At 42.9% G+C, this 13,809-nt stretch overlaps 1 protein-coding gene across 1 annotated transcript in view; it reads right to left on the reverse strand.

Annotated features, from left to right (window-relative positions):
- Positions 1–7,244: 7,244 nt before the first annotated feature.
- The window catches only part of HRH3 (histamine receptor H3), a 58,503-nt gene continuing 51,938 nt past the window's right edge, over positions 7,245–13,809 (reverse strand). The window contains exon 3 of the mRNA XM_058178701.1: positions 7,245–8,108. Coding sequence (XP_058034684.1) covers positions 7,245–8,108 — 864 coding nt within the window. The remainder of the gene's footprint in view (positions 8,109–13,809) is intronic.

A 13,809-nucleotide genomic window follows, 5' to 3' on the forward strand; every position in this document is an offset into this window, starting at 1 on the left:
GCAATGGGCCAATAGTCCATAAAGCAACTAAAAGTTGCTCAAGCAAATAAATCCACCAAACAAACTTAAATCCCCCAGGCAAAACTTAAATACACACACGAGAGCTCACTTGACAACTTCGTTGGGGTGGCCTGGGGTGGAAAAATACAGCTGCGTGTCATCAGCGTACAGTTGGTAACTCACCCCAACAGTCAGCTGTGGTTGCAGGTGACTGTGCATAAGGAATCCCGGTCAAGAAAGGCGCAACTGGCGAATCAGGCGGACCTGATAAAAGCTCTCCTGGAGACGGTCGTCAAATTTGCTTCAAAGACAGCTATCACTCAAAGTTTAATTTCTCCCTGGTGGTTTTCTACCTAGCAACTAGACTTAAAAATACATTTTTAAAACTTTCGAACTGATCCTCATCTAGAGAAAGGAAGGCTACCTGAGGCTAGAGATTGAATTACTTCCTTTAACCGTGCTCTGTTTCTCTACAAAGAATTGGATGAATCTTGATTTAAGAAAATATTTTTATTATATTTCTTACAGATTGCTGGCAACGTACAGGATAAAAAGCATACATTAAAAGCTGGACAAACTTGCAGGACAAAAAATTCTCCATATGATGATACCGTTCCCAAAACTCAGTAAATTCCATATGCAGTTCCTCACCAAACCGAGTCCATTTTCAATACCAAATATTGCATATGTGACACAAAATGTTAGGTCTACTGCTGAAAGCATATTTATCTGACTCACAGAGGATAAACTGATAGTCCAAACAGTGCTGAAATTTCTAGCAGAGATTTAAAATTGCAGTACCATTTATGATTACTAATAAAGCTGTTCTGGATTTTGGGAAAAAATAATAATAGAACAACAATGCTTCTCATCACATATATTTTACATAGAATGCTCAGAAGAAAGTCCTCCAGATTTTCAGGAAGAGATATTTGACTTATCTTGAAGTAACAATATGGTAATAAGTTGAATCTATTTTTGAAGCTCATGAAGTCAGCAATAATAGCAGGTTGAAGTCCTTGTGGCAGAAATACCGTATTTTTTCAGAGTATAAGATGCTCCAGAGTATAGGATGCACCTTAGTTTTTGGGGAGGAAGCTATGAATTTATTAAATTTTAATTCCCAGATTAAAAATAATTATTGAAGTTGCTTTAATCTGTCCAGACTTATTATGACTTGATTGAGCTACTCTAGTTCATCAGTTGGGCCTGATCAATTTGCTTCAAAGACAACCGCCCATCCAGGAGAACACCTAAATTGCGCACCCTCTCCATAGGGGCCAATGACTCACCCCAAAACCACTAATGATCTCACCCAGCGGCTTCATATAGATGTTGAACAGGAGGGGCAAGAGAATTGACCCCTGCGGCACCCCACACATGAGATGCCTCACGGTCGATCTCTGCCCCCCTGCCAACACCATCTGCGACCGACCAGAGAGATAGGAGGAGAACCACCGAAAAACGGTGCCTCCCACTCCCAAACTCCCCAGCCGGCGCAGCAGGATACCATGGTCGATGGTATCAAAAGCCGCTGAGAGGTCTAACAGGACCAGGGCAGAGGAATAACCCTTGTCCCGAGCCCTCCAGAGATCATCAACCAACGCAACCAAAGCTGTCTCCGTGCTGTACCCAGGCTGGAAACCGGACTGGAATGGGTCCAGATAGACCGATTCATCCAGGTACTGGGGTAGCTGACGTGCTACCACACTCTCTACAACCTTCGCCACAAAGCGAAGGTTGGAGACAGGACGGTAATTACCTAAAACGGCTGGGTCCAGGGAAGGCTTCTTGAGGAGGGGTCTCACCACCGCCACTTTCAAGACGGTAGGGACAACGCCCTCCAATAAAGAAGCATTAATAATTCCCTGGAGCCAGCCCCGTGTCACCTCCTGTGTGGCCAGCACCAACCAGGAGGGACCCGGGTCCAATAAACATGTGGTGGCATTAAGCCTCCCCAGCAACCTGTCCACGTCCTCAGGAGCCACAGGATCAAACTCATCCCAAACAATCTCAACAAGACAAGGCTCCGACGTCTCACCTGAATCTACCCAATTTGATTATTATTAGATTTAAAATTGCAGTACCATTTATGATTACTAATAAAGCTGTTCTGGATTTTGGAAAAATAATAATAGAACAACAATGCTTCTCATCACATATATTTTACATAGAATGCTCAGAAGAAAGTCCTCCAGATTTTCAGGAAGAGATATTTGACTTATCTTGAAGTAACAATATGGTAATAAGTTGAATCTATTTTTGAAGCTCATGAAGTCAGCAATAATAGCAGGTTGAAGTCCTTGTGGCAGAAATACCGTATTTTTTCAGAGTATAGCATGGGGGGCAGGGATTTTTGCTACCGGTTCTCTAAATCACCCGCCACCATGGCTACCGGAGGTCCGAACGGGGAGCATTTCACCCCTGCGGCAACCCCATGGTCACATGATCCAAATTCAGATGCTTGGCAACGGGTTCATATTTATGATGTTTGCACTGTTCTGGGATTTTATTTATTTATTTATTTTTTATTTTTATTTTATTTGAATTTATATCCCGCCCTTCTCCGAAGACTCAGGGCGGCTTTACAATGTGTTAAGCAATAATGGTGTGATTGTGACCTTCTGACAAGCGAAGTCAATGGGAAAGCTAGATTCACTTAACCATCATGTTACTAACTGAACAACAGCAGGGATTCACTTAACAGCTGCGACAAGAAAGGTCGTAAAACCTCACTTGACAACTGTCTCACTTAGCAACAGATGCTGGGCTCAGTTGTGGTTGTAAGTCAAGAACTACTTGTATTTAGTTGACATGGGGGGGAAAATCATGACTAACTTTACGGAAGACTTCAAATTGATAGATATATATGGGCGTGGATACATACTTCGATACCCACGATTTGTTTCAAATAGAGAACAGCACAGAACTGGAGCCAGGAGGTTAATTGGAGTTTAATTTAGGAAAACGAAGGCTTCTAAAGATTGGTTTGATTTGGTGCCATTTGTGGGTTGAAAAACAGGTGATGTAGATAAATTTACTTTAGCATTTAATGTCAGGAAAAAGATGGGAAGAAACAAGGCAGAAAAATAATAATAATAATAATAATAATAATAATTTAATTTGTATACCGCCTTTCTCCCGAAGGACTCAGGGCGATTTACAGCCAGGTAAAACAACAATCAATAACACAGTACAGATAAAAGAATAATTAAAAAACTTATTCAATTTGGCCCCAATTTAAAATACATTTTTAAAACTTTCGAACTGATCCTCATCTAGAGAAAGGAAGGCTACCTGAGGCTACAGATTGAATTACTTCCTTTAACCGTGCTCTGTTTCTCTACAAAGAATTGGATGAATCTTGATTTAAGAAAATATTTTTATTATATTTCTTACAGATTGCTGGCAACGTACAGGATAAAAAGCATACATTAAAAGCTGGACAAACTTGCAGGACAAAAAATTCTCCATATGATGATACCGTTCCCAAAACTCAGTAAATTCCATATGCAGTTCCTCACCAAACCAAGTCCATTTTCAATACCAAATATTGCATATGTGACACAAAATGTTAGGTCTACTGCTGAAAGCATATTTATCTGACTCACAGAGGATAAACTGGTAGTCCAAACAGTGCTGAAATTTCTAGCAGAGATTTAAAATTGCAGTACCATTTATGATTACTAATAAAGCAGTTCTGGATTTTGGAAAAAAATAATAATAGAACAACAATGCTTCTCATCACATATATTTTACATAGAATGCTCAGAAGAAAGTCCTCCAGATTTTCAGGAAGAGATATTTGACTTATCTTGAAGTAACAATATGGTAATAAGTTGAATCTATATTTGAAGCTCATGAAGTCAGCAATAATAGCAGGTTGAAGTCCTTGTGGCAGAAATACCGTATTTTTTCGGAGTATAAGATGCTCCAGAGTATAGGATGCACCTTAGTTTTTGGGGAGGAAAATAAGAAAAAAATTTTTTTTGCCTCTGCCTACATGCATCCATCGGTATTCATCTGGCTAGTGTCCTGTCAGTGTGTGAGAGAGTTGAGGGCTGTTTGGAAACTGAACCAGTATTTGCTGTATGAGCAACAAGGAAGGAAGGAGACAGCAAGGAGCCTGGGCATGGCTTAGCTCAACTCTTCTAAAGCTGCATGCTGTGCTGATCTCTGAAACTAAAACAGAAACTCCTCTCCTCTGCTTGTGTTTTGCTTATATTTACTACCACGTTGGAAAACTTGCTTTTGACATTGTATATTTACTTCATGTTAGATTATATATAAAGAGAAGTTATTGAATCCTGCTGAATCAGTTACTTGTGTGTGCTTTCTGGATGTGACTGCTGCTGCAAACTCTGATTCAGCATGAGCAGCTGATTGGCAGGTTGATCAGCCTCCCGGAATACCCCCAATCAGCTGTTCCAGGCTGCAGAGATTGCCACGGACTCATCGCTGCCTCCATGCCTTGCGTTTTTGGCTACATTCGGTGTATAAGACGCACCCAAATTTTCACCCTCTTTTTTGGGGGGGGCGGGAGGAGAAGTGTGTCATATACTCCAAAAAATACGGTAAGCATTGCCATTTGTTCTAGAAATAAAATTCTCTCTCTCTGTCTCTCTCTCTCTCTCTCTCACACACACACACACATGCACAAAATGAGTTTGGACAGCAAACAATACTGCATCTCAAGTATTCAATTTCACCCCCAAAAGAACAGTGGGAACTGCTATCCTGACTATCACTTCCCCTGAATTCTTTGAAAGAAGATACATCACTGAAATTGATGTAAAATGAAGAGCGACCTGCAGTATCGATGTGGCCAGGAAACATGTTTGAATACAGGTCGTCCTCAACTTACAAAAGTTCATTTAGTGACCATTCAAAGTTACAGCGGCACTGACAAAAGTGAGTTATGATCATTTTTCACAGTTACGACCTTTGAAGCATCCCCATGGCCATGTGACCCAAATTCAGATGCTTGGCAGCTGGTTCATATTGATGATGGTTGCTGAGTCCCAGGGTTATGTGAGCCCCTTTTGCAATCTTCTACAAGCAAAGTCCTCCCCGGGCTCCAGAGCAGTGGTGGGTTGTAACTGGTTTGGACCGGTTCGCGAGAACCATTAGCAAAAATCTGGCCAAGTTCGCAGAACCGGTAACGATGCCCAGCTGGCCACATCCCCAAACCAGTTCCCTGATCTCCTGCCTTTCCCCAAGCCAGCAGCATGTGTTGTGCCTCGTCCGCTTTCCCCGCAGCCGGGGCCTTCTTATCTGCTTCCGAACGCTGAGGAATGTCCTAGCGTGCCTCCTGGCCCCAGCCCTGGCTCCATGCCCAGGCAAACGGAGCAACTAGACCCCTCCCCCTCCCCCACAGCATGTGAGCCTGAGGAAGGTCAATTACCAACAGCTGCAGACTGGAGTGACCCTCGCTTCAGGAGAATTGATAGGCGGCGGCGACAGAAGGAAGGGAGGGGCAGGCCTGGATAAGTGCTGAGTCATGGAGCCACACCCCATGGCCTATATAAAGAATCTGCTTTCTGGCATTCTCTGAGTCAGGCAAAGTCTACCTTATCTTGCTGAAGTCACTTTCTGGTCTCCTGCCTGCCTTGAGAACTTTGCTAGGACTTTGGCAGAGCTGCAGAGGCACGCCTGATTCGGATTTCCCTGACCCGGCCGTCAGCGGAGGAGTGGGACATGACAGCATGCCTTGCCAGGGAAGAGCTCAGGGAACGTGTCAAAAGAGCTCTTTCCCTGCCTTTCCCCAAGCCAGCAGCATGCCTAGAATTTCTTACCTTGTCTGCTCTAATATCTTGAATATTGCATAAAACTAGAAGTTCCCCGTTTATTAAAAGAATGATTTAGTTTTGGTGGTTCATACTAAAGCTTTGTGCAAAAAGTTAAGCAAAACCAGGTTCTTGGAGTATGCTCAAGTGACAAGAGATGTGTTATTTTTGTGGGATTGCCCCATCTGGTCTTCAGTACATCTCGTTGACCTCTGGACGTCAGATTCCCACCACCCAGCACCAGTTCAGTGATTTCTTTCCCTTTCCCCCCCCCCCAGCACAGAGAGAAAGAGCGACAGAGGGAAAAAGAGAGACAAGAGACACACACAAACAGAAAGTGAGGAAAGAGAGAGACAGAGAGAGAGATACCTGTTTAAAAGAAAATAGAAAAATGGCTCTTTGAGTGTTTAAAGTTGCAGACCCCTGGGTTAGGTAAACACTATGGTCGTTAAGTGAACCTTGTGGTCCTTAAGCAAACACTATGGTTGTTAAACAAGCCCACTTTCCCCAATGGGCGGGGTGGGATAGGAGGGGCCTGCCAGGAGTGGGATTTGGAGGTTAACCCCTGCGAACCCCCAGGAGCCCACCCCTGTCTGAAACCCATTTTTGGCTGTACAGAATTAAACAGAAAAGATGACCCTGGAAAAGCTAGAAAGTTTGACTCAAGTTCTAAAGATCTTCAGGGAGTGCTAAGTCTACCAGAGTTATGGCACACTTTTTCCCCCCCATCCTACAGGTGTTCAATCTTTTTTTGCCAACTTTCAGCAGTGCAATTTGAGGGCTCCAGAAATACAAAAAGAGAACTAGCAGGCCACATCCAATCTACACATCAAAGGTTACAAACCCAAGGCCTAGATAGACTTCGTATTTTCTTCATCCTTGGTAACTCTTACTGTCAATATCTCTTCAAAGAAACCTTGATGTGATTACTTCAGGGGCGGGTTCCAAATCCCATCGCTACTAGTTCACTCATGCATGTGTGGCACTTCTGCACATGCGCAGAACAGAGGTGGGTTTCAGCAGGTTCCGACCAGTTCTGGAGAACCGGTAGCGGAAATTTTGAGTGGTACGGAGAACCGGTAGTAAAAGTTCTGACTGGCCCCACCCCCATCTATTCTCTACCTCCCAAGTCCCAGCTGATTGGGAGGGAATGGGGATTTTGCAGTATCTTTTGTCTGGATTGGGGAGGGAATGGAGATTTTACAGTATCTTTCCCCTGGAGTGGGGTGAGAATGGAGATTTTACAGAATCTTTCCCCTGCCACACGCACCAAGCCACACCACGCCCACCAAGCCACACCCACAGAACTGGTAGTAAAAATTTTTTGAAACCCACCACTGGCGCAGAAGCATGTGGGTGGGTGGGTGGGTGGAACCTTCCACCGCCGCCGCTACCAGTTCTTCCGATCTGGTGCAAACCAGTAGCAACCCACCACTGGATTACTTCTACCCCATTAGATTACTTCCAGCATTTCTGGAGAGAATTATGGGGCTGGATCTTCAGTTTCTTTGGGCAGAGGAGTTTAACAAAAGCTCTCCTGAAGCTGTAGTGACAGAGTGGATAAAGGACGGGGTTGATGGCCGAATTGACCCACAAGAGCCAGAAAGAAGCCTCGTACCAATACACAGGGATACAGTGACCATGGCAAGCAGCACGGATGATCATGAGAAGGGTGTACGGTGCCCAACAAAGGCCAAAAATGCCCACAATGACCGCTAGTGATTTCGCTACTCTCTTGTCCCTAGTCAACCTGAATCGCTGTGTCACATTCTGGGAAGCTACCTTCAATCCTTTCTCTAAAGAAAGGTTGGCTGCCCAGTCTTTATAATTCCTTTTGTTGGAAGGTTTTGGTTCCATCTCGGAGTCCCGCGAATGCTTTGCGTTGATGCTTCCTCGTGCATCTTCTTCTGGGATGTCCCATTTTGGAGGGTTCAAGCTTCCTGGGTCTTTTTCTTCCCACTTACAACATTTCATGGAAAGCTTGGGCCCCGCGCTCATTTCGGTCTCCTCTACAAAATTTGGGCTATCGTGAAGAACCTCCAGGCGGATTTTGGTCCGTTTCTGTATATTCAGGTAGATGCTCAAGTTGAAAAACATCACGCTGATGAAAGGGGTGAAGAACTCAAGAGTGGAAGCTGTGATGAGAAAGTACCAGTTGTAAAAAAATTCCGCATAGCATTCCCCCTCGGGAATGGTGCTCCGGCCGGATATGTATTCCCAGCTGATAATTGCAGGTCCGTAGAGCAAGAAAGCTAAAACCCAGACCATCGCCATCTTGAATACGGCTCGCTTGGTGTCTCCTTGCTGGGCTCGGTATGAGACCTGAAAAGGGAAGACATTGATTGATTGATTGATTGATTGATTGATTGATTGATTTTTTCAAGCATGTATAAAATAACAGATATAAGTAGGTCTTTGGTTGTTTGGGTTTTCTCCCGTGTAAAATTGGAAGTGTCTTGGTGACATTTCGATGAAGTCTCATTCGTCATCTTCAGGCTTCAGCTTCGTGCTTCTGGGAGCAATGTGTGATTGCAGATGACGAATGAGACTTCGTCGAAACGTCGCCAAGACACTTCCAATTTTACACGGGAGAAAACCCGAACAACCAAAGACCTACATAAAGACACCCGTGAAAACCTCAGAAAACAAATAGCAGATATAAGTATGAACATGATTATGAATACATGAAATGGATATGAATAAATGGGGACAGTAAGACAGGGACGGTAGCCACGTTGGTGCGCTTATGCACGCCCCCTTTACGGACCTCTTAGGAATGGGGTGAAATCAACAGTAGACAGTTTAAGGTTAAAGTTTTGGGGGTTTGGGGAAGAAACCACAGAGTCAGGAAGGGCATTCCTGGCATTGACCACTCTGTTGCTGAAGTCGTATTTTCTGCAATCGAGTTTGGAATGGTTTACCTTCAGTTTGTATCTATTGTGTGCTCATTTATTGTTGTGGTTGAAGCTGAAGTAGTCATTGACAGGTAGGACGCTGTAGCAGAAAATTTTATGTACTACTCTTAGGTCAGACCGAACGCGAAGTACTTCACATTTATTAAAGAACATCGTCTCCCTGCAGGGATATTCAGTTCAAAGGAAAATAATTGACTATCCCAGTCAAATGTTTTCTTGCTGCTTAGCATTAACAGAATGACAGAGTCGGAAGGGACCTTGGAGGTCTTCTAGTCCAACCTTCTGCTCAGGCAGGAAACATTTCAGACAAATGATTGTTCAATCTCTTTTTTAAAAGCTCCAGAGTTTGAGCGCCCACAACTTCTGGAGGCAAGTTGTTCCACTGATTAATTGTTCTCACTGTCAGGAAATTTCTCCTTAGTTCTAGGTTGCTTCTCTCCTTGATTAATTTCCATCCGTTGCTTCTTGTCCTGCCCTCAGATGCTTTGGAGAATAGCTTGATTCCCTCTTCTTTGTGGCAACCCGAGATAGTGGAAGACTGCTATCATGTCTCCCCCTAGTCCTTCTTTTCATCAAACTAGACATACCCAGTTCCAGCAACTGTTCTTTATATGTTTTAGCCTCCAGTTCCCTAATCATCTTTGTTGCTGTTTTCTGTGCTCTTTCTAGAGTCTCCACATCTTTTTTATATTGTAGCAACCAAAACTGGATGCAATATTTCAAGAGTGGTCTTACCAAGGTATAATAAAGTGGTACTAGCACTTCATTTGTCTTGACTCTATCTCTCTGTTAATGCAGCCTAGGACTGTGTTGGCTTTTTTGGCAGCTGCAGCACACTGATGGCTCATATTATCTCCACCTGATATTTTCATTCCTCCAACTTACTTAAGCAGTACACACATGTGTCATTCTCCGCATGAAAAAACCTTGAGTGTGTATGTGTGTTTGTATGTATCAATTTGAAGACTCCAATATACAGGTAATCCTCAACTTACAACTGCCGTATTTGTTTAGTGACTGTTCAGAGTTACAGTGCGACTGGAAAAAGTGACTTATAACTGTTTTTCACCCTTATAACCATTGTAGCATCCCCATGGTCATGTGATCAAAATTTGGATCCTTGGCAACTGACTCATATTTACGACGGTTGCAGGGTCCTGGAATCCCCTTTTGCGACCTTCTGACAAGCAAAGTCAATGGGGAAACCCGATTCATTTAACAACCTTGTTGCTAACTTAGCAACGGCCATGATTCCCTGAACAACTGTGTCCAGAAAGGTTCGGAAAATGGGGGCAAAACCAGGGGTGAAATGCTCCCGGATTGGACTGGATCGCGCGATCCGGTAGCGATGGCGGCTGCTGGTTCAGAGGATCGGTAGCAAAAATCCCTGGCCCCGTCCCACTGCCTCTGCTGAGCCGCACCATCTGCAGAGGTTTTTTTTTTTTACTTTTAAAAGCCGGTTTTGCTTCAGCCGAAACAGGTCTTTAAAAGTAAAAAAAAAGCCTTTGAGGATCCCGCCCCTCAGCTGAGATTGGCAGAGACTTTAAACTTAAAAAAAAAAAATTAAGTCTCCTCTGGCGATCTCACCTGAGTTCCTCATCAGCAGAACTTTACTTGTACTCTTGTTTTCTACAAGTAAGAGTAGAGATTCTAAGGCACTTACCTGATTACTGATGAACGCATGGCTCTTTTTCCAGCCCGAAAGCAGTTTCACTTTCAGCCAGACAGAATCAATTGCTTAGCTAATCTATTTCCTCGGTGATCAACTGGCTGGCTTTGCTGGCTGAGGAACTCTGGGATTTGAAGTCCACAATAAAATAAAATAATAAAATATTTGTGCAGCTTTCTGAGATTTGGTGTGTTTCTGTAGTGTTTCACTCTAACTACACAAACACACAAAATCTCAGAAAGCTGTATGTGGCATATTGTGTGTGTGTGTGTGTGTGTGTGTTGTGTGTGTGTAAAGTGTGAAAGTTGGTTTTTGAGCTTTTTGTGGCTATGTGAAGTGTGAAGTGCAGCTGCTTTTACATTGTGTGTGAGTCAGTTGTGTTGTGTTGTGTGTATGTAAAGTGTGAAAGTTGGTTTTTGGTACCTCTTATTGTTTTTTTATACTTTGTTTATTATTTTTATTATTTATTGTTATTGGCCACACCCACCCAGCCATCTGACCACCAAGCCACGCCCACCAATTAAGCCATGCCCACAGAACCGGTAAGGAAAATTTTTAGATTTCACCCCTGGGCAAAACTCACCTAACTATCTTGCTTAGCAACAAAATGTTCGGCTCAGTTGTGGTTGCAAGTCAAGGACCCCCTGCATTATTTCAATATATCAATATAAATCATAAGGATTGCCAGCAACAAGTTATAGTCATACAGTCATAAGTGGAAAGAGATTGGTGATGGGAACTATGAGATGATTAATAGTAGTGCAGATTCAGTAAATAGTCTGACAGTGTTGAGGGAATTATTTGTTTAGCAGAGTGATGGCCTTCGGGGAAAAACTGTTCTTGTGTCTAGTTGTTCTGGTGTGCAGTGCTCTATAGCGTCGTTTTGAGGGTAGGAGTTGAAACAGTTTATGTCCAGGATGCGAGGGATCTGTAAATATTTTCATGGCTCTCTTCTTGATTCGTGCAGTATACAGGTCAGACTATTTACTGAATCTGCACTACTATTAATCGTCTCATAGTTCCCATCACCAATCTCTTTCCACTTATGACTGTATGACTATAACTTGTTGCTGGCAATCCTTATGATTTATATTGATATATTGACCATCAATTGTGTTGTAAATGTTGTACCTTGATGAACGTATCTTTTCTTTTATGTACACTGAGAGCATATCCACCAAGACAAATTCCTTGTGTGTCCAATCACACTTGGCCAATAAAAATTCTATTCTATTCTATTCTATTCTATTCTATTCCTCAGAGGAAGAGAGGAGGAAGGGAATCTTTGAATTTCTGGCATTATTTCATTTCATTCTGTTAAAAGAATCTTTTGATGTATGTTGTTGGAGGTGTGAAATGCTATCCTCTAGCACAGGACTCTCCAGCCTTAGTCACTTTAAGATTTGTGGACTTCAACTCCCAGAATTCCTCAGCCAGCTTTGCTGGCTGAGGAACTCTGGGAGTTGAAGTCCACAAGTCTTAAAGTGACCAAGGTTGGAGACCCCTGCTCTAGCAACCTTAACCAGTGGTGGGGGCAGGAAGAGCAGCGGCCGTGGCCTGATTAGTTTGACCCTCTATAACAGTCCCAGCTTCTCATGCGACCCTCCTTGGGAAAATTAATTGCCCAACCCTGGTATGGACCTTTGTTTGACTTAAAGAACACAGTAATGACTACATTGTGGCATGACCTTACACAATCCACTTTATAAAACACCATGTGTGACTAACCTCAGAGAAAAGGTCTGTATGTGTCACCAGGATAATAGGAGAAAACTAATGGGATACTAGGCTGTAGTAGTCCAACAACATTTCCTTTCAATTAGAACAATTAATCAGTGGAACAACTTGCCTCCAGTAGTTGTGAATGCTCCAACACTGGAAGTTTTAAAGAAGATGTTGGATAACCGTTTGTCTGGTGTAGGGTTTTTTATTTATTTATTTATTTATTTGCATTTATATCCCGCCCTTCTCCGAAAACTCAGGGTGGCTTACACTATGTTAGCAATAGTCTTCATCCATTTGTATATTATATACAAAGTCAACTTTATTGCCCCCAACAATCTGGGTCCTCATTTTACCTACCTTATAAAGGATGGAAGGCTGAGTCAACCTTGGGCCTGGTGGGACTTGAACCTGCACTAATTGCAAGCAGCTGTGTTAATAACAGACTGTCTTAGCAGCCTGAGCCACCAGAGGCCCAGGCAGCCACCAGAGGCCTTAGGCAGGTTTCCTGCCTAAGCAAGGGGTGTTGGACTAGAAGATCTCCAAGGTCCCTTCCAACTCTGTTATTCTGTTTGCTGTGGCTGCGGTTTTTCTAAAAACTGGAAGTAAATGCAAACTTTTGGCAAAACGGTCAGAAAAAACGATCATATTACCACGAGACTCTGCAAACATCTGCAGATGTGGCTTTATTGGCAAGTCACATGACCACAGGGGGAGGGGCTCCAGCCATTGGAACTTTGTCTATGGGTTGTAAGTATCCCCAGTTATGTCTGTCGTAACTTTGAATGGTTGCTAAGCATTAAGCTAAGTCATAAATTCTATTCTATTCTATTCTATTCTATTCTATTCTATTCTATTCTATTCTATTCTATTCTATTCTATTGTACCTTGATGAACGTATCTTTTCTTTTATGTACACTGAGAGCCTATGCACCAAGACAAATTCCTTGTGTGTCCAATCACACTTGGCCAATAAAAAAAATTCTATTCTATTCTATTCTATTCTATTCTATTCTATTCTATTCTATTCTATTCTATTCTATTCTATAAAATAAGCACATTACTTTTTAAGTTATCAGAGACTATTCACTGGGTTTGCTGTAGGGCAATACCTGTCACCTTCCCAGCAATCTGCTGCAGCTGCCAAAAAAATGCCAACACAGTCCTAGGCTGCATTAACAGAGAGATAGAATTAAGATCACATGAAGTGTTGGTATTGCTTTATTATGCCTTGGTAAGGCCACACCTGGAATATTGCATCCAGTTTTGGTCAGCACGATATAAAAAAGATGATGAGACTCTAGAAAGAGTGTCGAGAAGAGCAACAAAGATGATAACAGGTCTGGAGACTAAATCATAGGATGAACGATTGAGGGAACTAGGTGTGTCTAGTTTAACAAAGAAAAAGATTAGGGATTGATATGATAGCAGCGTTCGAGGACTTGAGGGACTTTTACCTTTTAAAAGCATTTTTTTAAAAAGAACGGCAAGAGGGCAAGCGAGCGACTGGGTGAGCATGGGCGAGGGGGGCAGAGATTTTTGCTACCAGTTCTCTGAACCACCCGCCGCCATTGCTACTTGATCAGTCGACCCAGTCCGAACTGGGAGTATTTCCCCCCTGGACAAACTATTCTCCAAAGCACCTGAGGGCAGGACAAGAAGCAATGGATGGAATCTAATCAAGGAAAGAAGCAGCTTAGAGCTAAGGAGAAATTTC

The sequence above is a fragment of the Ahaetulla prasina genome, chromosome 3 (genome assembly GCF_028640845.1).
Source record: "Ahaetulla prasina isolate Xishuangbanna chromosome 3, ASM2864084v1, whole genome shotgun sequence".
Lineage (NCBI taxonomy): Eukaryota > Metazoa > Chordata > Lepidosauria > Squamata > Colubridae > Ahaetulla > Ahaetulla prasina.